Source organism: Anas acuta, chromosome 19 (genome assembly GCF_963932015.1).
Source record: "Anas acuta chromosome 19, bAnaAcu1.1, whole genome shotgun sequence".
Taxonomy (NCBI): domain Eukaryota; kingdom Metazoa; phylum Chordata; class Aves; order Anseriformes; family Anatidae; genus Anas; species Anas acuta.
This window is the reverse complement of record NC_088997.1, coordinates 7,029,168-7,051,984: the sequence shown is the minus strand read 5'-3', so window position 1 is coordinate 7,051,984 and position 22,817 is coordinate 7,029,168. Positions and strand designations below refer to the sequence as shown.

Below are 22,817 nucleotides of genomic sequence, written 5' to 3'. Positions count from 1 at the left end.
GTAGGGTGCCCTGTGGGACATGGGGTACCCTGCAGGATATGGGGTGCAGTGTGAGATCATTGAATGACTTTGGTTGGAAGGAACCTCAAAAATCATCTAGATCCAACCCCCCCCTAAGGTGTAGGGTGCCCTGCAGGATGTGGGGTGCCCTGTGGGACGTGGAGTGCCCTTTTGGACACGGGGTGCCCCATGGGATGTAGGGTGTCGTGTGGAATGTGGGGTGTCCTGTTGGATGTAGGGTCCCTGTGTGATGTGGGGCGCCCTATGGGATGTGGGGCGGGATGTGGGGTGCCGTGTGGGACGTGGGGTGTCCTGTGGGATATAGGGTGCCACGTGCGATGTGGGGTGCCCTATGTGATGTGGGGTGCCCTGCCTGACACGGGACATCCTCTGGGACGTGTGGGGACACCGGGTGCCCCCCCAGACCCCAGGACCCCCCCCTTAGAGCAGATCCCCGCTGTTTTGGGGGGGGTTCCCCGTGCGGAGCGGGGCCGGGCGGGGCCCTTTAAAGCGGTGGGAGGAGCGGGGGGGGGGGGGGGGCGGCGGGGCCGGGCGGGGCGGGGGGGGGCCAGGGGGGGCCGGGCAGCGCTGGCCCCGCCGGAGCCGAGCCGGGAGCCGGGGCTGCACCGGGGCTGCACCGGGCTGGGGCCGAGCCGAGCCGGGCCGGGTGAGCGCATCCCTCCGGTACCGGATCCGCGGCTGCGTGGGGGCGGCGCCGCTTTCCTGGTCCCCCCCCTCCCTTCTCCATCACCGTTTCGGGGCGCACCCCCCTCCCCCGGAGGGACCCGCACCCTTCCCCCCCCCCCTCCCTCCCCATATCCCCCTTTTCCCCGGGTCCTTTTGGGGTGCGCGGTGCTGTAGGGGAGGGGGGAGCCGGGCTGGGGGCGCAAGTTGCGGGCTGGGGGGGCTGCGGGGAGGGGGGGGCGCAGGGTCCTGGGCACGACCCCAGGCGCACGACCCCCTCAGGACGGTTTTTTTTTTGTTATTAGCATTATTTTAGTGGTTATTATTCCGCCCGAGGTGTGCGTGCTGCCTGCATGGATGCTCTGTGGGCACCTGCGGCCCCCCCGCCCCCCCCGGGGCAGCCCCTACCCAAGGGCACGGCCCCACCGAGCTGCCCCCCCCCCCATCCTACAGCCCCCCCAGGAGCCGCTCGGCACCGTGCTGAGGCCTCAGCGTGGCGAGGGGCTTCCCCTGCAGCCCCCCTGCTCCCAGCAAAGCCACCGCTCGGGCTCATGTGCGGCAACCCCAGGGTTTTGGGGTGACCCCCGGGGAGGTGCCGAGCACCCTTTTTGGGACTTGACTTCTTCCAACTTTGCCTTCCAGGTCCCTCCAGGGTGCTCCGGTCCCTGGCTGTGCCGTGGGAGCTGGGTGCTGCGAGAGATGAGCCTGCACGCGGAGAGCCCCGCTGCTGGCACCTTGGGGACCCCCTGAACCGCACCGGGAGAGGAGGTAAAACGGCTCGGCTTCCCCCCAAATCCTGCCCTAAATCCCCGGGAAGCCAGCAGCTGCCTGCTGCCCACACCGAGCGGATTGCTCAGACCTCCCCGCCGTGGCGGTTGTTGTTATTATTGGGATGATTATTTGCTTCGCCCTGTTGGGAGGGGGGGCGGAGGAGCGGCGCCGCTGCAGTGCCGGGTGTTTTGGGGCCGTGCTCCTAAATCACCCGGACTGCCCCAAAAAGCACGGGGCCCTCGGCCATCGCGTTGGCACAGGTGGGTGTCTGTGTGGCTGGGAGATGTGCTCGGGTGGGACCAGGAGCGCTCCCAGCTCTGCCCCCCTGCATCCCTCGGTGGTGCCATAACGCTGCGGTGTACCCCGGGGTGCCCATTGGGGAACTTATTCCTAAAAAAAAAAAAAAGTTGCAGAAGCCTCACGGAGGTGCTCCAGGCCATTGATGCGTGTTTGAAATCAGGGTGGTTTTGGTCGCTGGTGTCTCACCGAGCGTGGGGCAGCTGTGCCATCGGGGTGAATGCGTCCTGAGGGCTGTAGGATGGAACCTGCCCTGCTCCAGGCTGGTCTTTTGGGGTTTGGGTGCTGTCTGCCTCGAGCATGAGGTCCTTCATAGGTGTGGGGTGGCTGCTTGCCTACTGTGACCGCTTCTGTCTGCTCGTCTTCGCCATCAGGGCTGTTCCTTCCTCTCCCGGGCTGGTGGGAACGCGTCTCACACGCTCTCGTGGCAGGGTGGCCTTGCCCAATTCTTATCTCAGCTGTCCCTCTTCCGAGGTAAATCGCCGTCAGCGCACCCTGAGGATGTTGCTGGTCAGAGCCCTTCCTCCTCCTCTTCTTCCTCTTCCCCACGGCGGGCTGAGAAACCCGACGATGGTTGCGCATCTGCTGCTCCTGCTGAATCAGGCTTTTTGGGGAGCCCCGGGGCAACGTTGCCTTCCCTGCTCTTCTCCAGCCTGAAGCCCCCTGAGCCCCACACGAGGCTGTGGGGCAGGAGCGGGGCTGCAAACGGGGCCAGGAGCACCAGGAAGGAGGGGAGGCAGAAACACCAGGCACAGGCTGGGTGGGAAACAGCCCCTCTGCAGAGGGAACCCCTCCTGTGCGCCCGTGCCCACCGGTGCGGAGCGCTGCGTGCCGGGGAGCATCCCTGCATAGCTGGAGGGGTAAAAAAGGGATTTTTGAAGCCTGCTGGAGCTAGCACGAGGCGTTTTGCCCTACACACACCGTAAGAGCTCAGCAGTGAGCGCAGCAGCCCCGGTAGCAGGGCAGAGCTGAGTTTCCCCAGCTCAGGCACCGCTGGGCAGCGTCGAACGCCGCCGGCAGGCGGGTACGAGCCAGGGATGCGTGTGGGGAATTATATCCGAAAGTAAAACCGATAATGAGACAATTTAATACGGGCCTGTGTAACTTTATCCCGTGTTTGTTATGAGCCGTAATTGAAAAACAATCTTGGGGTTTTTCCTTCCTGTCCCTGAAGGAAGGGGGGGGGGGGTCCTGATGTGAGCAGGGCTTTGCTGAGTGCTCTGCACCACGGATCCGTGCAGCTTGTGCACCAAAACCACCCCAGGAGCCCCTTAATGGCATAGTGATCTGTAGGGCAAGAGGGTTTTTTTTTAATTTGGTTGGTTTTTCTCCAAGCAGTTAGTTAGGGGAACTATAGCTGGTTTTGTACAGCAGGGCCTTTCCTTTCAGTCCCTTTTATTTCAGCTACATGGGGGTTGTTGAGCGAGCCGTGGTGGCCAACCCCAACCATCATTTTGGACGTGTCCAGCACAGCTCTGCCCTTCGTGCCCCGGGCCCTGCGAGAGCCGTGGCGTGGTGGTTAATGTGTAACGCCTGTGTCGCGCCCTGCCACGAGCACCAGCCCCGGAGGTGGCCGCACAAATTCGCTTGGACCAGGGTGGGAAGGCGAGAAGGGGCAGGTTTTGTTGTGGGCCGAGGGGCGGAAGGAAATCAAGGCTTAGCGAGGGAAATCTGAGCTTGCTTGCTTGGGGACAGGGCTTCTGACGCTCCTGGCGGGAGGCTCCGCTATTGTGGGGGCTGAAAATAGACTTTGGACTCGTTAATTTTCTGCAGAAAGCTCCCAGGTCAGAGCCCTGGCCAGGTGAGGTGGCTCCCATCGAGAGGGAAAGGACGGCGGCTCCTTACCTTCCTTACCAAAAGCTCTGTTATTTTCACAAGAAATAGCCCACCCTCAGTTTGGGGAAACAAAGGGGTGGGTTGCTGGCTTTCCAAGCCTCTGCCAGGGCAGAGCATCCCCTTGCTGTGCCCTGGGGACCCCCAGGTCCCCCACCACGGTGCACTAAGCATCACGGGCGATGCTGTGGCCCCACACCCCAGGGACCTGCCTGGAAGCACAGGGAGGAGGAGATCAGCTGAGATCCGCTGGGTCTTGTCTATTAACTCATTTTATTTTCCAGCAGCTGTCAGCACGGGGGTTGCAGTGCATGGCGGGGCAGGGTTTAGGAAGCAGAGAAGCGACCCTGCAAAGCGAAGTTGGTCGGAGTAGTGGGAAGTAGAGAACGCTGCGGGTTTGGGGGTGGCTGTGACCTATGGGCTGTACGCAGGGTGTCAGTGTCACATCCTCCTCAACACGTGCCGGGGAGTTTTGAGGGAAGAAGGGGTCATTTCTGACCCAAAGTTTGCTTTCTCTTCCGAAGATGTCTCTTTCTGAAGAAGCCCTCCCTCGGGGCTGTGGTGGCTCCCATCCTGCACAGCAGTGGAGCGCATTCCCGTGATCCATCGGGATTTTGTGCTTCCAGACACCGAGATGAGAAGCCTTCCTTTCTGCCCTGAGAAATGCTCATCAACATCTGGTGTGTGCACGGGAAGGGGACAACGTGCCCATTCCTTTTGGGGACAGGCCCATGAGGCTGCCTAGGGTGAGCCACAAGTTCGGCAGCCCCCTAAAGCCCCAGAGCCCGCAAGGTGCGGTGCTTCGTTTGCAGAGGAAAGCTTCGTTAGGGGATGCACAAATTCTTCCCGTGCTGCTGGCTCAGCTGGAGCAGCCCCTGCTTGGTGCAGCAGAAGGCTCTGCACGCCGGACGAGCGTCTCCGGCTGGCAGGAGGGCCCTCCGGTGCGTCTGGGCAGCGAGTCAAAGCGTGCATTTAATGGGGGAGTGAATCGAGGAGGGTGGCTTGACCATTAGACTTGAGGCCAGAATGCTGCTCAATTAATATTTCAGTGGGATGGACAGTAAATGAGAGGAACAAAGATTGTTTCCATTTCTCTCCCATTCCAACAGCCAGTCTGATTAAGGGGCTGTGGAGTACAAATCGTACAGGGAGCCATAAAGAGCACGGAGAGATGACCAGCTCCCATCCCACTGCTATTTGATGCATCTATTTATTTTCCTATGGCTTTCTGTCCCTCAAATCAGCCTCTGCACATAGTTAGGGCACTTAAGTCTCAGTCTTGAGGGCTGGGCCCCTCGTGGTGGCAGAGGTAGCCACCAGGAGGACGTGGCTTGGGCTCCCCAGCCTTCAGGTGCCAGCTGCAGGTGTGGGTCCCCATCTCTGTGCCGGCTGCATCCCCTGTTCCGCTGGGCTTGAATGGTAAATGCAGAGGTGCTGTGTTTGTTTTTCCTCCTATCCACATCCTAAATCTGCTCAAAGCACCCTGCCACCCCCCAGAGCAGCCCATCATGTTTTTTTTTTTTGTTGTTTCATTGGTTTTTAGCCGCTTTCTGCAGCACCCCAGGGCCATGCAGGCAGGCACCAGGCTCCCCGCGGGCTGCCAGGCATGTCCTGCCCGCCGTGCCAGGAGCGTCACCTTCTCCGGGGGGGCCCTGCGGGGTGTCACGTTGCTCCTGCACCCGCTCGTGACCCGGGGATCTCCCCTGCCCGAACACGTGGGGACGGCTGAGGTCAGCCTCTCTTCTGGGGCGAGCAGGTGCCCGGGTTTCCTCGCGTCCCGGGGTCTGATTGGCATCGATCTCGCTGGAAGCCGAGCAGCGGGACCCTGCCGGCCCCATCCTTCCCCACCAGCGTGAAGCCAGGACCACCAGCACATGCACAGCAGTCCCTGCAGGATGCTCCATCCTCCCCGTGCTTCCATCAGCCCGGATCTGCGAGCCTGTGCCCCCGGGAGCGCTCCTGTGCAGGTGGAGATGCAGGCATGCGAGCTTTCCTTATTACTATTTTTATTTTTTATTTCCATGCTGGAAACCCCCAGGGAAGTGGCGGACTGCTGGTCGTCCCCTTCATACTGAAGGGTGTTTAGCCTTAAAAAAAAAAAAAAAAAAGGAGGGGGGTACAAATCTGCCTCCTGCAAGCTCAGCTGGACGCAGGTTTTCCTCCCGTGGCCCCAGCCTGGCTGCGCTCCGCGGGGCGGAAGGGAAACATCTCTTTATTAGGGCTGTTTCCTTAAATAAAGCCCTTGGAGCAAGTGCTGGGCTGGCTGCTCTGGCTATCCCATGACCAGTGTTGTGCGTTCGGGTTATTAACACCTCATTAGATGTTAGTTCCTCCCCGCTCCTCTGGTTCAGCAAATCCTGGTGGCTTTGTTGTCACTCCCTGACTCCCACTGCACCGGAGACTTTTTTTTTTTTTTTTTTCCATGGTCTCTTGCACTTCTGCTGACGGCTGAAATTTCGTTCCTTCTTGGGGTCAGGAGCTCACTTCGACTTTCAGGTCTTTGGGCTTGTGTGTGCCAACACATCCCCGCCGCGCAGGGGCCGTCGGCGCAGTTTATCGGAGGGGTTGGCACAGCATCGCTGCCAGCAGCTGGCTCGCGACTGCAACCTGGGCTTCCACTTGGCCAGGCCCCAGAAAACCCTATTTATTTATTTATTTCCCCTCCTTCTAAAACCTTGAATTGTTTTCCCAAGTGGCGGCAGCAGCAGCAGCAGGGCACAGTTCTGCCCGGGGAGGCGTTTGGGGACCAGCCAGTGTTAGGTGTTAGGAGGAGCCCAGCTTCTCTTTGGGGACAAACCTCCTCATTTCCATGTTTCTGTGTTGTCCTGCTGTGTAACCCAGGCCAGGGAAGCGAGGCTGTGACCCCTGAGCAGGCAGAAATCCCCCACAAAGGGGCTCTGCCTCCTTCCGAGGTGCCCGGCCGCACGCTGCAACCCTTGGTGAGCCGGGCTGGGGGCGAATTGCCCCTCCTGGCCAAAAAACAGTCGTGGGCTTGCTGCTTATTTTCATCTTGAGCTTATTTTCATCTCGACTTCCACCGCCCTGCCCGGGGATGCTGTCTGTGGCACGAGGAGTTATTTCGAGAAGTGGGGCAGTGCTGTTGGCATAGAGGGGAGCGGAGGCACCGAGATTAAAGGTAAAGCTGCAGAGATAATTGGGAGCCTGCTTCCCGCAGGAATCAGGTGCAGGCGTACGTGCTGGGGAGGGGGGGGATGTTGTGGTCCCAGGGGACCTCCCCGAGCCCCCCCACTGCTCCCAGTCTCCCCAGTAGGGTCCCCACGGAGGGGCTCAGAGACCCACTGCAGGTGGGGGGCGATGGAGACGCCGCACAGGGCCCCCAACCTTCCCCCCCTCCTCCTTCAGACCTGCCAGACATCTCTCCTCCAGGCTTCATTTTTATAAATTGGCCTTTTAGAGTCTGTCATCCCCGTGCAGATGAAAGGAAGACGCTGTGATGCCTCTGTGTGCATGTCTCCCAGCTTGAGGCTTGCTGCAGCGGCTGGGTGGCCGGGCTTTTTGTTTGGGGTTTATCTTTGTTGAAGTGTCTTTTTCTTTCCATTCCCCCCCCCCTTTAATCTCTCTGTTGGCTTCCCATTGCTCGTCTGTGGGCAGGCTGGTCCTGCTCTGTCCTGCCTGGCCCTCCTGCCCCATCCTTCCTGGAGGGGGCAATGGGGGGGAAGCATTTTCCCTCCTGTGCGTGGTGGGAGAACGCCAGCAAAGCCCTGGGGCTTGGCCCATGGGGTAAAACCGACTGCTCCCTTCTGCAGGTGTGACAAAATCAGGGCCATCACCCCTCGGCATGAGGCTTTCTCTTCCCTCCTCAGCCTCTTGCTGCCCTTTGCACCTTCTTCCCGGACCATTGCTCTTTGTGGTGCCAGCTATTCCCGCTTGGGTCAGCAGCAGGAGACCCAAATCCACCTCCCCGAGCCCAAATATTTCCCCTCCCTTGCTTTGTGCTGTGGATGGTAAAGCTGAAGGGCAGTAGCTGCCGCCGGGAGCCGAGCCTTTAAATTCTCTGCCGGGTGATGGATGGGGACGTGAGAATTGCATTTGCTGGCCTGGTAACAAACAGCTTTACATTTTCTGCTGCTTTCCCACTGTCTCTTGGGGAAATTCAGCCTCATTGTAAACTGCGGGGACGGGGCTTTCCCTGCTCCGGGCTGGGTTGCGGCGAGCGGGGCCGGCTCAGCGCGGGGTAAAAAAGCTCCCAGAGAAATCTGCGAGACCCTGATGAGAAGCTGGGAAGCCAAACTCCCCTGGATCTGGCTCTTGCCAGCAGCTTGGGGTTTCCCTTCTCACTGAGGGCTTTTATTGCCCATGTTTAACGAGGGAATTGGGCCTGTCTGGTTGTGTCGTTCTGGTTGCTCCGCTGCCCGGGCCTCCCTTGGCTCTGGTGGTTTCCTGCGAAAGACTTTGGGGAGCTCCAGGTCCAGCCGAACACTGGGATCCCCTGCTTCAGGGCTGCTGAGCCAAAGAGGGATTAAATATATATATATATATACGCACACACATATTTTTAAGTTTCTCTCTTCTGGGACAGTTTACCTGACCAGTAATGAAGTATTGGCCATGTAAGCTGATGGTTAGTTACTGCGCCTGATTTATTAGCAGCAGCAATCACTCACCAGAAAGATTTTGTGAGCGGAGAGCGGCCAAATGAGAGGGGCTGTCCCGTTTTTCCAGAAGCCCTGGCATGTCCCCAGGCCGGGCACGAGGGGCTGCTATGGACAGGGGTCCAGAGCAGAGCGTTCCCTTTGTGGTGTTGAGGTGAAACTGCCCTCGAGGGGAAAAGGATGGACACACGGGTGGCATGTGCCAAATTTCTTCTGTGGGCAGAAATGCAGGCGGAGCCGGAGCAGTTGCCGGGGATGGTGGCAGAGGATGTGCTGCTACAGGCCCGAAGTGCCCAGGCCGTGCATGTGGCAGCGTCAGTCCTGGAGGCGAATCCCCCCCGGGCTGCTCCGGTCGGGGACTCCTTAGTGGTTTTATGAGAAATCGATAACACTTTTGCACGGTCATAATCGTAAAATAAGTACGATTTATGGCTGCAGCCAGGGCCAAGTTTTTTTTCCAGTGTGGCAGAGGGAGGGGTTACAGCATAAAAATGCTTTCCCACTGTGTTTCCCTTCGCGTCCCACTTGGTGCCAGGGCTGTGGGCCCGCTGTGGAAGTGTTGATGGCTGGGATCACTGACCGCCGAGCTCACCCTGTCTGTCCCCTTGCCCCGCAGCCCGCCGGCAGGTGGAATGGGGCAGCCATGAACGGCGATGCCCTGTGCCAGGAGCCCTCCTCCCCGCTCCCCGACTGGCGCGAGTTCTGCGAGCTGCACGCCCAGGCGGCCGCCGTCGACTTCGCCCAAAAGTTCTGCCAGTTCCTGAGGGAGAACCCCCACTACGACACCCCCGGCGCCGAGGCCTCCTTCTCCCACCACTTCGCCGCCAACTTCTTGGACATCTTCAGCCTGGAGGTCAGCCGGGTCTTCGTCTCCGACTCGCCCACCAAGTACAACATTGTGCCCTTCGTGGGGCTGCAGAACTGCCACGTGCCCTACGGGCGTGAGGTGGCCCAGAGGAAGGAGGAGACCTCCACCGAGTCCCTGGACAGCATGGAGGCTCCTCTGGGCGCCGGCCGCTACCTCAGCCCGGCACAGCAGGTCCAGGCACGCAAAGTGTCCTCCTACGGCCAGTCCCGCAGCTCAGAGGACGTCTCCGTCCACGCCGCCGCCAAGCCCAAGTTCAAGAAGGGCTTCTCCTTGAGGAACATGAGCTTGTGCGTGGTGGACGGCATGAAGGAGATGTGGCACCGCAGGTCTTCTCCGGAGCCGGGCGCCGAGGCCATGCCGGGCGGCAGGAGGGCCGAGAGGGAGCCGTGGGCAGCCGGGGGCAAGGAGCCCGGTGACCCGCGGGAGAAGTGGACCCACAAACTGCGGCTCTCCAAGGCTCAGTCCTCCAAGGTGGAGCTGGTGGACATCCAGCGGGAGGGGACGCTGCGCTACATGGTCGCCGACGACACGAACTGTGTGGGGAGCTCGCAGTGGCAGAAGTGCCGCCTCCTGCTGCGCAAGGCGGTGAAGGTGGAGGGGGAGAGGTTCCTGCTGGAGTTCTACGTCCCTCCCAAGGTGAGTCCCGGCTCGCCTCTGCTGCCGTCTCGGTGAGCGTCGGGGTGAAATTCGAGCAGCTGGGCTTTGTGTTGTTACTTTTCATTTCCACTGCGGAGCTGGGATGAAATCCAGCCCTGCTCCGGCAGGAGGTTTGGTGCTGGGAGGCTGAGATGTGGCTGTGTGGGGCAAGGTGGTCGAGTCCCCTCCACAAACCGCTCACCAGCGCTCATCCCACAGCCCGCGGGGGAGATGCTGAAGGCCCTGCCTGTCCCTCAGCCCCAAATATCGATGATTATGGTGCAGAAGCTCATTGCCACACTCAGATGAAGTATGCCCAGGACACCAGGAGATTTTTCTCTTCCGAGCACATCACAGAGTGCTCCATGTGTCACCAAGCAACCCCACGCTTGGTCGCAGCACTCGTTATTTCCAAATTAATAATTCACGTGGAATAATGTTGCTCCCAGCACAGCTTTCTGGTGGGGGGGCAGAACCCTGGGGCCGGAGCACCACTGCTGCCCTTGGGTTTTGCAGCGCTCCTCACCGACAGCCCCAGCTACTCGCCCCGCTGTGCAGGGGAATGCTGCTTGTTATCAGTAGCAGTCCCCACGTTATCACTTCTCCTTGCCTGTGTCTCTTCTGCATTTGTAACGCAGAAAAGCTGCAGAAAGGGGAGCTGCTTTTTGTTCTGGCACACCCCTCCTTGCAATATCCCCTTTGCACGTGGTGCAGGGGAATCTTGCCCCTCTTTTCCTGGGGCAGAGAGGGGAGCAGTGCTCTCAGGAAATGCAGAGGGCATGTTTGGGGTCCACCTTCAGTCCCTCCTCACTGCAGGACCCCTCTGTTCCTCCTGGGAGGAACAGAAGATGCGTTGTGCTGCCCAACCTGCACTGACTGAGCCTCATCTACGCTGTGCGTGCTCATCTGTGACAAGCACGGGGCAAATAATAGGCCATTCCTGGGGGTTTTACTAGTTGTACGGGTTAGGACAGAAATCTCAGGTTACTTAAATGCTTGGGGAAGAAAAACCTCATTTACTTGATTTTTTTTACAGGATTTTTCCACTTGTGTTTGGGCCCTTTGCAGAGAAGCTGGGGCAGCACAAGCCTTGCACAGGGCTGCGGCTCTACTGGGAGCTGCTGGGATCCCACAGATCTTGATCTCATACAGGAGTCACAGGGATGGCAGGAGAGTTCATATTTTTAAAAAACACCTTCTACTTGTCTGAGGACAAAATGAACCACGGCACTGTTGGTGCTGGTCTGTGCCTGCCTTTTTTTTATTTTTCCTGTTTTCCTAAGCTTCACACCTCTCCTACTAAAATATAAAATCCGAGTTTGAACTCAAGCATATCCCTACAGCAAGGCTCTGAGCTGCTGTGCACGGTGCATGTCCTTGGCATTGGGCTCGGGGAATTCCCAGAATTTGGGAAGCCCCCGGGAGCTTGGGCTGCAGCACTGCACCAAGGTGGCACTAAACCCAGGTTAAAAAGGAACAACTGCTGCTGTTAAAACGTTTAGGAGAGTGCTCATAGAGGGATTTTTTTTTAGTGCATCTTCATTTGGCTCTAAAAAAGTCAATTTCCAAATGATTTCATGACAACTTTTATGGAAATAGTCTGCTCTGCTGTTGTAATTACACCCCTCTGTCTTCGGTTTGCGTTTCATCTCCCCTCATCCCATCTTGTATTCCATCTGGCGTGCTCCAGCTGCAAACGTGGCGTCGAGCTGGCACAGCTGGAAGAAAACTGCTTTTTGCTTTGGGATCCCCCGGTTTCGGTTTTGTGTAGGCCCTACAAAAACTATGGTCATGTTTTCAGATCTCCTTAGCGAGCCCTTTCTTAACTGCCGCTGCAACAGGAAGCGATAAGCCGTGCTAGATGTTTGTGCTGGCACGCAGCGGTCGTTTTAAGCATCCTGGGGTTTCGAGGGGAAAATAGATGTAGGGAGATGTCCCCAGAGTGTCCCCACGGCCATTAATAATGCTCCCCGTGGGCACCCCGGGCTGCTGCAGGAAGACCCTCCTGGAGCAGACCCTCCTCTGGTTCACTGCTGAATTAACACTGTGGGTTTTTTGCTTTTCTTCAGCAGCTCCATCCCCTTTTCTCACCTTCTCCAGCAGAAAAAAAGATGGAAAACTTCAGCAGGGCTGAGCCCGGTGCAGCCCGGGATGCATGCAGAGGCAGCACAGGGGGCTGGGCTGGTGGAAATGAAATGTCCCAAAGGGGAAAGGACAGTTTCTGTTCTCATGCCTGGATTATTATCTTTTTTTTTTTTTTTCTCCTAACTTAAAAAAACATGGCCCTGAATCCATCATTGGTAACCTGCAGCCTGGGGCACATCACCAGCCTCGTCTGCGTGCTCCCACCCCTGGAGCCACGATGCCAAGCGTCCCGGAGGGGACCAGCCCTGGGAGCATCTCCGTGTCCTCCCTTGGGCTGATTTGCTGTAATTTAAGCAAATATCTGGGGAATTTGGTGCTCAGCAGAGACTTCGAGTGGGAGGCAGCGGGTCCTGCCCCCACACAGAGGTTCCGGCGGGTGCTAGGGGAAATTTTATTTTTATTTTTATTTTTTCCTTTTTTTAAATGAAATTAAAATTCCCCGCACAGCTCCGGCTGCTGCACTGTAACTCCTGGGCTGGGTAAATGGGGCGCCTGTCCGCACTGCTGTGCGGCTTTCGGGAAGGGGAAGGTGTCAAAGGAGAGGAACAAGTGGGCTTGGCAGGGCTGGAACAAGGCAGGTTTGGCAGATAAATGCACTAACCTCCCCATCTTCCACCGGGCCTTCTCTTGGTTTAATTAAAACAGCTTCGAGTTAGCAGGCACATGAGGGAAATCAATGCTTTTTTTTTTCTTTTTTTTTTCCTTTTTTTCCACCCCCGTAATCACCGTGCGGCTGAGCCACGATCTCGCCTTGCTGAGAGCCACGCCGCGCTGTCCCCCGGGACAGTTTGATTAGATTGAGTGACTTTTTTTTTTTATTTTTAATTTATTTATCGATTTCTCTTAATTTTCTCTTTCCCTAGGCTTCCAAGCCCAAGGTGAGCATCCCGCTCTCAGCCATCATCGAGGTGCGGACCACCATGCCCCTGGAGATGCCCGACAAGGACAACACCTTCGTCCTGAAGGTGAGTGCAGGGAGGTAACAGTGTGATCGAGCCCTGCTGCAGGGATGCTCTGACCCCAGGGACGTTGCCGCTGGTGCTCCCCACGGGGTCCCTGCCTCCCTTTCTCTTCCTTTTGGGGCTCCCAAAATGATGCAACGTCCACCTGATGCCCAGGTATTTAGGGATCAGGCTGGTTGCCTGGCTTTCTCCATGGGGTTTTGCATCTCCTTGTCACCAGGACAAGGTTTAATTAGCGTCTGGAGACAATTTGCAAGGGTTGCAAGCAGAGAGGTGAAGTCTATCTCCGGCTAGAGACCTCGGAGAAGTGTTTCCCATACAATCTGCTTAATTAAGGTCGTGCTCCCAGCAGCCTTTTGTGGCAAATCCCAGCCTCGAGCAGGAGCGCTGGGAAGTTCCTCTGGGGCTGGATGGCAGCAGGGACCTTCTCGCTGAGTGTCACAGGCTCTGGTTTGGGGCATGCTGTGCTGATGCCTTGACAGTGGTGGTGGCAGTGACGTTTCTCTCTGTCCGATGAGGCTGTGCCTCCCTGCTCACATCAAGGGGCTCACAGCTCACCTCGCAGCCCACCTCGCAGCCCACCTCGCCCCGGTGCTCGCGGGCTTTTTGCTGTTAACATCAACCTTGGCTGCGATCTGTGTCCACTGTGGACATGGAGGCTGTCTTGGCTGGTGGCTTCTGTGCTTGAAAACCAACCTCACACGTCTTCTCCTGTCTGGACTGAGCAGCCCGTGCTCCTCCCCACGTTCCTTTTGGGCGAGCGTGTCCCGAAGTGAAGGCAGCGCCGTGGCCAGGGGGCTGTGGGAAGGCTTGCTTCTCCTTTCTTCTTCCTCTTTATCCAGCCCAAGCGCATCCAGTCGCTGTCTTCATACCCTAATGATGATGCTGACTCACAGGCAGCTTGTGAGCTGCCGTAACCCCGCTGTGCTTTTTGCAGAACCTCTCCAGAGTTGTGGTTCCTCAGGCTAGGTGCCCGTGGTGTCGGCGCGGGCCTGGAGCTCGCCGTGCCGTTGTGGTGGAGCCTGCCCTGGGCATTTTCTTTCAAAGACTAATTCTCAGCATCGAGAAGTTCATTTGAATTCTTGCCTCATCCTCCAAAACGCTTGCAACGTGGTGTCAGCCATGAATGGAGCAGGCATCCCCTCCTTCTTTTGTCTTCATTGCTGAATGGCAGCACGTGTGGGACAGCATCCCTGATGCGAAGGAGCCCAGCATCTCCTCCACGTGGACCATTAACCAGCAGCAGCTGGTTCCCAGGTCCCTTTACAAGTCTCATCTCAACCCCGTTCCCCTGCCCTGCGTGCTGCAGCATTGCATACGGTGTCACCAGGCACTGCTGTAGCAGAGGACGTGGCGCCGATCACTGCTCCCATCCCTCACTCTGGGGCTGTGGCAGAGCACAACCAGATCACCGTGGCCCCACTGGGGCTCTGCAGGTCCCCACTGGCAGGGTTTTGGCAATGGGGTGCCTCAATGAGGGCTTTGGGGCTGGACATGCTGCCCTTCCACCCCACTACCAGTGCTCTGCCCCTGCTTCAGCCTTTTCTGTGGTTACCCCGAGCCTGAAAGCACCGCATTTACCAGGTACCCTCTAACCTGCTCCTGCCCCATTCTGGCCTGAGCACTTACCCTGCCGCAGGGTTAATTGATTGCAATCGATCCCTTTAATGAGGCGTGGCACCAGGCACTGCATTACCCCCAGGGGCTCGCTCAGCATCATCTGTTGCCGCCCTCCCTCTCACGGCTGTGGACACGGGGAGCTTTTCCCCCATTCCTGACATCCTCTGTTCCTCGTGGCTCACTTTCTGCCCTGGCCCTTCTCGGGGGGCCGTGTTCTTGATGCTCTTTTGCGTTCCTCCCTTGCAGGCTGGATTCCCAGAGGGGTGGAGCACCCCTCGATGCCAGGGTATGGATTCGGAGGGTGAGACGGGATCCTTCTGCCTATGGGGCCGGTGTGGGGCCACATCTCCACCTTCCCAGGCAACGTGCTGGGAAAAAAAAGCCCCTGCTTTTCACACACTGGAATCAGTTCTGCCAAATCACCTAAAAACTGACAGTTGGCGTGTCCTCGCCACGCGTCAGGCACCTGGCACACGCGTTTTTTCCATTGCACAAGCGGGCGCTTGCAAAATACCCGAGCCCTGCACGCGCTTTGTTCTGCCTGAAGGAGCACCGAGGTCTCCCAAGCCAGCTCCGTGCCTTCCTCTCCAAAAACCTGGTTAAATAAAACGGGGGGGGCTCTGCTGCTCCCCTGTACCCCCTGTGTGGCAGGAGGGCCGATTGCTGCTCGCCGCGGCACCGGGCACGGCTCCTGCGCGCCCTGTTTATTTTCAGGACAGCGATTCAGTTGTATGCAATTAATTTAATTTGCTCAAAGGCTGTCTCGGCTGGCAACGCGATACCCTCCCGGAGTCAGGGCTGCCTCGGGGACACGCTGTAGAAGGGGTCTGGGAAGGATGGCGTGGGGAAACGGCTGGAGGCAGGCAGCACCTCACCGGGTGCTCCAAGTGCTCCGTCCTCCTGGGTCCCAAAGCAGCCCAGCTCCTTTGGGCTTGCAAGTTTTGCATCCTGGTTTTATTTTATTTTATTTTTTCCTGTTAAAGGGCTGTGGGGTCTCTATCTCTCTGGTCCAATCAGAAATTGGAAACCTGATGGACTGGCAGGCAAAGCAAATAAGGAGAGGTCTAAACTCCTGGTTTTAGGGGTCTGGTAGGATTTCAGGGCAGTGAGAGAGGGCAGCACGGTCTCTGACATGCCACCTGTGCAGGGCTAGTTTTTGGGGGATGCTGTAGTCGAGGGAATGGTGTCTGCCCTTGGTTGTGCTGGTGCAGGTGTGGCCACACAGGCTGTAAAAACCTTGTGATGCATTTGCTGAAAAACAGGTGATTTTTTTTTATTATTATTTGTATTTTTCTCCTCTGAGCTCTTCAGCTTTGGCCAGGGATCACCCCTGGGCACATCAAAGCATCCCTGGGGGGTCACCTCTCAACACCCCTGTGCTGGGATGGGAACACGGAGCTATCCTTCAGCTAGGGCACTGTGTAACAGTGGCGAGTGAACGCGGGTCCAGCCAGAGCCCTGCCAGGTTCAGGGTTTTGCTTTGCCTGGTGGGGGGCAGCAGACGGGTGGCAGGACCCTGGCCGTGGCCTGACGCTGTCCTGTCTCGCCTCCAGGTGGAGAATGGTGCCGAGTACATCCTGGAGACCATCGACTCCCTGCAGAAGCACTCCTGGGTGGCAGATATCCAGGACTGCATCGACCCCGGGTAAGGCTCATGGGGCATGGTCGGGTTTCCCCTCCAAACCACAGCCTCCATCCTCTCCAGTCGATCGGGGCATGACCTGGGCAAGGTTCCTGCGCTGCTGCCCTTCACAGCTGTGTCCCTCAGGTCCAGGGGTCCCAGTGCATCCAGGAGGTCTCTGCTATAATGTGCTTGTTTAAAGGAAAGTAAAGGAAAGTCATCTTGTTCCCGCAAGTGAAAAGCTCCTGTGAGCACCCCAGAGAGGGCAGAGGGCATGCCTTTGGGACCGGTGGTCAGCCCTCGCAGACCACTAGGAGGGAAGAGACCCCAGCTGATGCAATTTTCGCTGCTCAGCGTATTACATAAAGTCTGTCTCGCTTTGGCAGAAATCTGGAGGCAAAGTTAGCAGCCGCTGTGTGTCAGAGGTGCAGCCTTGCAGCGTGCCGGCCACTTGCTAACCCTTTCCTGCTCCGCATGGCCTCGACTAGCCGAGGCAGGTGACCTGGGGATGCTCCTAACACCAACTCTCCAAAGCTTCCATATCACCTCAGAGCTATTTCCCAGGCTTTTTATCCACTCCAGCATCCTCTCTATATTCAGTGGGCTGCTGGCACACTCTCCCACAGTCCCTGGGCACACCCCACTGCTACATTTCTTGGCATGATTTCGGCAAAGGAGGGGATGCCCAAGCTCGTAGGGATGAAAGCCTCGAGCAAAACTGGGACGGGGGCTCTTGGAGGCTCCCTGCTGCCCCCCGTGCCACCTTCCCCTGGGGTGAGGCTGTGAGGACGCACCGTGCACTCCTTCTGCTGCTTTTTTAATACATAATTGACGAAGCAACACTGAGGCTGGGCTGCTGAGGGAGGTGAGGCAGGGAAGCGTGGCCTGGCAGTTGAGGGAGGGCTGTTTTTTCTCAAAATGGGTGTTTTGGTGCCGGTTCTCCAGCCCCACACTCTGCCTCCAGCGGCCTCGTGGCATGTGGTGTTTGCCTAGCACCCAGCACAGCCCCGTGCTGGCCTCCGGACACGACCGTAGAGCAAATAATAATGAACTCTACAGCAAATAATAATGAGCTGCTTAATACACTGACACGCGTGCTCTGTGCCAAGAATGAATTTTCATTCAGCTCCTGCACGCGGTGCTCGGTCCTCCTGCCAAGGATCCGCGCTGAAACCTCTGCGTAAGCGCCCTGGCGACGGGTTTTCTGCAGAGCTCTGTTGGTTTTGGTTTCCTTCCCCCCTTCTTTTTTTTTTTTTTTTTTTCCTTTCTATTTTTTTTTTAAGTGGCTGCAGTTGAATGACTCCCAGTGGCTGATTCACTTACTGGCCACTAAATAATTCAGCAGCTCCCTCGTGAGCCGTTACCGCTAACGCAGCCGCTTCCTGGCTGTCTGCACGCACGTGGCCGCTGTTAAGCAAGAGCACCCGAGTGCCACGAGCGGCTCCGGGCTCTCACTGGCTAAAAATAGGCCGTGAGCAAGCAGGGAGCTTGTGCAAGAAGGATGCTGAAGTGCACGGGCAGGGGGGCAGCTGGGGATGTGAGACGCAGGGGCTGCAGTGCGGTGGATGCCCCTCTGGTCTGCAGGACCTCCTGGTTTTTGGGGCTGCAGCTCCTGGGGGTGGGTTCAAGCAGCTTTTTCTGGGTGGAGTTGAAAGCAAAACTGGCTCTGGGTGGAAGTCGGTGATGGGAGCGTGCGTGTGTCTTGCGTGCAAAGCGTGAGAGCAAAAGCTCTGGAAGGCACAGCAAGAGACGTGTCCGAGCCGAGGGGATTGCAGCACAGCTCTGCAGCTGGTCCCAACCAGCACAACCCAGGCAGTGAGGGCTTTCTGAGGGCTTGTACCCGCACGCTAGTTTCTCACCCCAAAAAGCCACCTTGTTTTGATGGTGATGTTTGAAGCAGCCCTTGGTGTGCCAGCTGCTCACAGCGCCTGCTCCCGGCACGCCACGGCTCTGCCGGCTGCTCGGCCTCTGGGTGCTGCCTCGGTGCTCCGGGAGGAAGGGATGAGCATTGGGATGTTTTCTGCGGGCTCGGGCCAGAGTTGGGATCTCACCGGGTGGTGGTGGTTGGCTAATAAAGCCCCTGCTGCCTGCGAGGGGTGATGCTGTGCGTGTCTGCCTGTGGTCACCTGCTTTGTGCTCCCCCCCAGGGACAGCGGGGACGACATCGAGCTGGCCTCCTGCGCGCAGGGAGCCTGCCTGCCGGGCAGGGCATCCTCCTGCAGCTGCGAGTTTCTGGCTGACGGTGAGAAATCCCACTGGGGAGGTCGGGAGAGGGGTCTCCTGCTGCTGGCTCTGCTTTTGGGGGCCCAGATCCTGCTGGGGATAAAGGCAGGGAGCCTGAAGCGAGCGCTCAGGTCCTCACGCTTGCCCCCGCTGCGGGGAGATGCCCACCCTTGTTGAAGACACCGACGTTGCCTTCCAGACGTGCACAGGCCACCAGACAGATGTGCCCTGCCTGGTGCTCACAACGCTGCTGCCACCACCGTGTCCGCGCCCCACGGCCGGGGCAGGGACTCCCTGGGGGAGCTGCTGGCCCACGTCCCGCTGGAGAGCTTCCTGCAGACGCTGGAATCCTCCCCCACCGCCGGCACAGGTAGGGGGGCAGGACAGGGGGGCAGGATGCAGCCCCATCGCCTCGCCCTTGGGGTGCACGGGGTTGGGAGAGGGCAAATGTTTGGGCGCTCCCTAAAATGCGGCGGTGCTTGCGGCCAGGGGAGGACAGCGAGGCGGAGGCGGAGGTCAACCTCTCCGACTTCCCCTGGTTCCACGGGACTCTCTCGCGGATCAAGGCGGCCCAGCTGGTGCTGCTCGGCGGCGCCAGGAGCCACGGCTTGTTCGTCATCCGGCAGAGCGAGACGCGGCCCGGGGAGTACGTCCTGACCTTCAACTTCCAGGGGAAAGCGAAGGTGGGTGCCGCCCGCTCTGCGAGCAAACCTCAGCTGCTGGAGGGGGGCTCCTCGGAGGCTGGGGCTGCCCGGCTGCCTCCCGGCTCACCCCTTACCCCTGCCCTTGCCCTCGCAGCACCTCCGCCTGTCGCTGAACGAGAGCGGGCAGTGCCACGTGCAGCACCTCTGGTTCCAGACCATCTTCGACATGCTGCGCCACTTCCACACGCACCCCATCCCGCTCGAGTCGGGCGGCGCGGCCGACATCACGCTCCGCAGCTACGTGGTGGCCCAGAGCCCGCTGCCCGGTAGGTCCCGGGGCTGTGCCAGGAGGGCTGCTGGGGTGGATTTGGGCTGGGAACTTGCACCAGCACGAAAGGGGACGGGTCACTGGGATTTCCCCACTGATGATGTTGGGGTGGCCTCTGTGTCCCTTGGCGTGGAGCAGGAGAGGATCAGATGCTGCATGGCTCATTGGGGCACGCAGAAAGTGGGCCAGGAGGGTCGGTGGGCACCGGGTGAAGGATAGGATGGGCACAGGAAGCAGCCAGCCTCCAGGCAGCTCCCACGGATAGATACGGTGGGCATAGGAAGCCTCCGAGGAGTCAAACTCCTGTTTCCCTTGCAGATGCCGGCCCCCCACCACCTCTCGTGCCACAGCCGCCGGGCTGCCGAGCCGACCTGCCGCCCCCGCACTACTTCTGCAGCACAGCGCCCGCCGCCCCGCCGGCCCCACCACCCGCCGAGGGGGCTGCCGTGGCCCCCGCCGTCCCCGTCCCCGCACCCTACCACCGCCTGGAGGGAGCCCTGGGTCCCCGGAGCCGCAGCGACAGCGCCGAGCGCCGGCCGGAGCCCCCAGCCGCCGGCGCCGAGGACTACCACGATGCCGACGGTGCCCGCAGCCGGACGCGGGCGGTGGAGAACCAATATTCCTTCTACTGAGCCCCCCGGGGGCAGGATGGCAGGGGGCATGGCTCACCCACGCCTTGTCACCACACCAGCCTCGCTGCCACCACCGCCACCTCCTGCAACCACCAGCAGCAGCACGGCCGGGACATTCCCGGAGCCCTGTGAGCGGCCGGCCACGTCCCGGCCAGTCCCAGCCCCGAGGTTGGGGTGGCGCTGGGGGGTTTGGGAGGCTGAAAGCATCAGTGCCATTTCGGAGCTTGCAGCGTTTTCCCTGTCCCTCCGGACCAAGAGCTCTCCCGGGACCGAGTCAGCATGGGGCTCGGGCGTTTTGGGATGATTATGGGGACAGCAGGTGCCCCCCAGGGGCTGCTGTGCCATGTGCCCATCCATGCGCATCCCAGGGGCATGCCTTTCGTTCGCTCTGCCAGGAGAAGGCATTTTTCAAAGCTGAACATCTCACTGGAGGAAGGTTTTTCCTGCTGTCCTGCCACTTCTGTTCCTTTGTCCTTTCTCTCCTTGTAGCCGGAGACTCCCTGAATAACCCCTTTCTTCCTCCCTCACTTCCTTGGCTTTTGAAACCTTGGCTGCCTGCAAGGGCATCGGCTCAGCCTGCTGCCTCCTTGCTGCTGCAGCTAGGCAGTCGTTTCCAGTGCTCAAGGCAAACCTTGAAAAACACAACAACATCCCCCTTGCATCGGCTGTTAGTCCGTGGGGATGTCTCGGGGGGTTCAGGCAGGGGCCAGGGGCTTGTGTGCAGAGGTGGAGGCAGTTTCGCCTCCACGAGTGCTCACCTGGCCTCCCCGGGAGTGAAAACACTACAGACCTTCAGTAGATGCTATTGAAGATTTTTATTTTTATTTTTCTTATAGAAATTGAAATGCCCGGAAAGGATGAAAGGAGCGGGGCTGCTGCCGGGGGGGGGGGAGACGAGTGACTCGGAGGGGCCGGGTTATGCTGACAGCGCGGGCAGCCAGCATTGCCCTTGCTGCTGGCTGAAAATGCCACCCTGCCCCTGCCCCTGTGCACAGCAGCATGACTGCCTCTGCCCGTTAGCAGCACTGTGGCTTTTGAGCAGCCCCCAGCGCAGGATATGTGTCTCCGGCAGGAACAGGAGCTCCCTCCTGCACCGCTGAGACCTGGGAGAGAGCACAGAGCAGAAAAGCAGCGGGGCCAGGCTGCTTGTAGGAGTGTGTGCTTTGTGTAGGGTAGGAGCCAAGCCACAACCTAGTTCAGAAACCATTGAATTTGCCTGGAGAGTTGCTTTGGCATCTGGTTTTGGTTTGGGTCAGTTTTGTGGTTTGTTTGTGTTTCTGTTTCTTTTCTTTTTTTTTTTTTCTTTTTTTTTAAAGGTGCCTTCTTTCCTGAGCTAGCAAAGCATGTCCCCAGCTCTGGAGTCGCTTTCTCCCCCTTCACCAGGGCAGGGGGAGGTGTCTCCGAGGCTCCTCGCCTCCCCCAGCCGTGCAGGAGCTGCCTTTCTGCCCGATAGGTGCACGAGCTGAGGGCCGAGAGATCTTCCTGCAGCCAGCTCCCCCTTCTCCCCAACCTCATGGCCCTTCAGCCCTGCCGCACCAGCAGCCACCTCCAGCAGCGTGGGCAGTGGGAGCCGTTTGCTGTGCCGGGGCATTGCTCCTTCCTCAGCACAGCTCAACCCAGCCTGTGCAGGGAGAGGCCAGATGCTCTGGGGTTTCATGTGGACCTGCTTCTTTCACGGTGAACGAGGGGGAACCTCCGGCTGCAGCCCAGACATCGTCGCTCTCATTCTTCCCCCAGGTCCCAGGTGGCTGCGGATGGGAGCACTGCCTTAGAGCCCTTCACACCTTGGCTGATTTTTCATCTTCTGTGTCACGGGATAGGAGCGGGGTGGGGAGGGAGCGATGATCTGCAAGCAAAAATGTTAATTTGTAAATAGGGAAGAGTCTGGAAGAGTTTACTGTTCTGTAGAATAAATTAATTTTATTTAAAAAAAAAAAAAAGAAAAAAAGACACGAGGGGACTTGTTCAACACATGGAGAAGCTGAGTTCTGGTTTTAAAATAAAACCGCTTGCAAAAAGGACAGCACATGGACGTGGGCTCGGGGCTTTGCTGGGTGTGCTGCATGAAGAGAGAGGATGCTGTCATGTCGCATGTGTGTAGACCTTGTTGCTGTCTTGAGGCGCTTGTGGCTGGGCTCAGACTGCCCGACGGAGCCGGTCTAGCACAGCGAGGAGGGAGGAGGGGGAGATTTTTTATCACGGCTGAGCAGAGGGAGGTGGAGGATGTGTCCAGGCTGTGCAGGGCTGGGTTTCCTCTCCTCCCAGTCTGTCGTTTTCTTTGTCTGGTTTGTCACTGGTGTAAGCCGAACCGCCTCCAGCCCTGGAGCAGAGCAGATAAAAGTGAAGCGGGAGCCCAGGGGAGCGAAGATGTGCCTCCCTCTCAGGAGCCAGCGCTAGCATCTCCTAGCAGCCAAGGTCCCTGTAGCGTGTTTTTTCCCCCCTCCTTTGCCACCGTCTCTCCCGGAAGGCAGTGCCTCATGCTCTGCCATTGTACGTCTTCCTAGCGTGCTCTCTTCTGCTGAGGATCCCCTGGGAAAACCGGCACGTTGTCCCAGACTGCGCTGTCACAGCTCAGCAGCGTGACAGACGCAGCGAACACATGGCTTTTGGGGGGTGGAGGGAGCTGCTCAGCGCCGTAATCAGGTCACCGTTGCATCGTGACCCATTCACAAAAAAAAAAAATATTCCCTCCCCAGATTCTCCAGAGCCTGTTAACCAGCCCTGGGTGGCTCATCCATCAGGACCTGGCCAGCTGGGGAGATGACAGCCCTTCTCCTGCCTTGCCCGCGAGGCAGGCAGCGAGGGCTGTGCCTGCAGGACAGCTGCTCCTCCTGCCTCACCATAAGCTGTTCGCACCTCAGCATATTAGCAAATTGACTAATTACGGCATCAGTTTTGCTGGAAAGCGTGCTTTTCTTTCCTTTCACCGGGTTGCCCTCT

At 58.6% G+C, this 22,817-nt stretch overlaps 1 protein-coding gene across 2 annotated transcripts; it reads left to right on the top strand.

The window, feature by feature from the left end:
* Window positions 1-520: 520 nt before the first annotated feature.
* SH2B2 (SH2B adaptor protein 2) lies at window positions 521-21,903 on the top strand. Of its 2 annotated transcripts, none has more exons than XM_068656160.1 (10): window positions 521-667; window positions 1,327-1,452; window positions 8,815-9,702; window positions 12,711-12,812; window positions 15,983-16,074; window positions 18,198-18,292; window positions 18,473-18,643; window positions 18,763-18,956; window positions 19,072-19,243; window positions 19,564-21,903. In XM_068656160.1, exons 3-10 carry the CDS (start codon window positions 8,842-8,844, stop codon window positions 19,875-19,877), a joined length of 2,001 nt encoding a protein of 666 aa, XP_068512261.1. In that variant the 5' UTR covers window positions 521-667; window positions 1,327-1,452; window positions 8,815-8,841; the 3' UTR covers window positions 19,878-21,903. The 2 variants fall into 2 exon arrangements, with proteins under 2 accessions (XP_068512261.1, XP_068512262.1); XM_068656161.1 differs by having other exon boundaries at window positions 594-684.
* The last annotated feature ends 914 nt before the right edge of the window (window positions 21,904-22,817 follow it).

What these genes read in the sequence shown, in the direction of transcription:
- SH2B2 (XM_068656160.1), top strand. Translation starts at nt 8,842, where the DNA reads ATGAACGGCGATGCCCTGTGCCAGGAGCCCTCCTCCCCGCTCCCCGAC. An exon ending in CTCCCCCACCGCCGGCACAG is followed by an intron (nt 18,644 to 18,762) that starts GTAGGGGGGCAG and finishes GCTTGCGGCCAG; the next exon opens with GGGAGGACAGCGAGGCGGAG. An exon ending in ACTTCCAGGGGAAAGCGAAG is followed by an intron (nt 18,957 to 19,071) that starts GTGGGTGCCGCC and finishes TTGCCCTCGCAG; the next exon opens with CACCTCCGCCTGTCGCTGAA.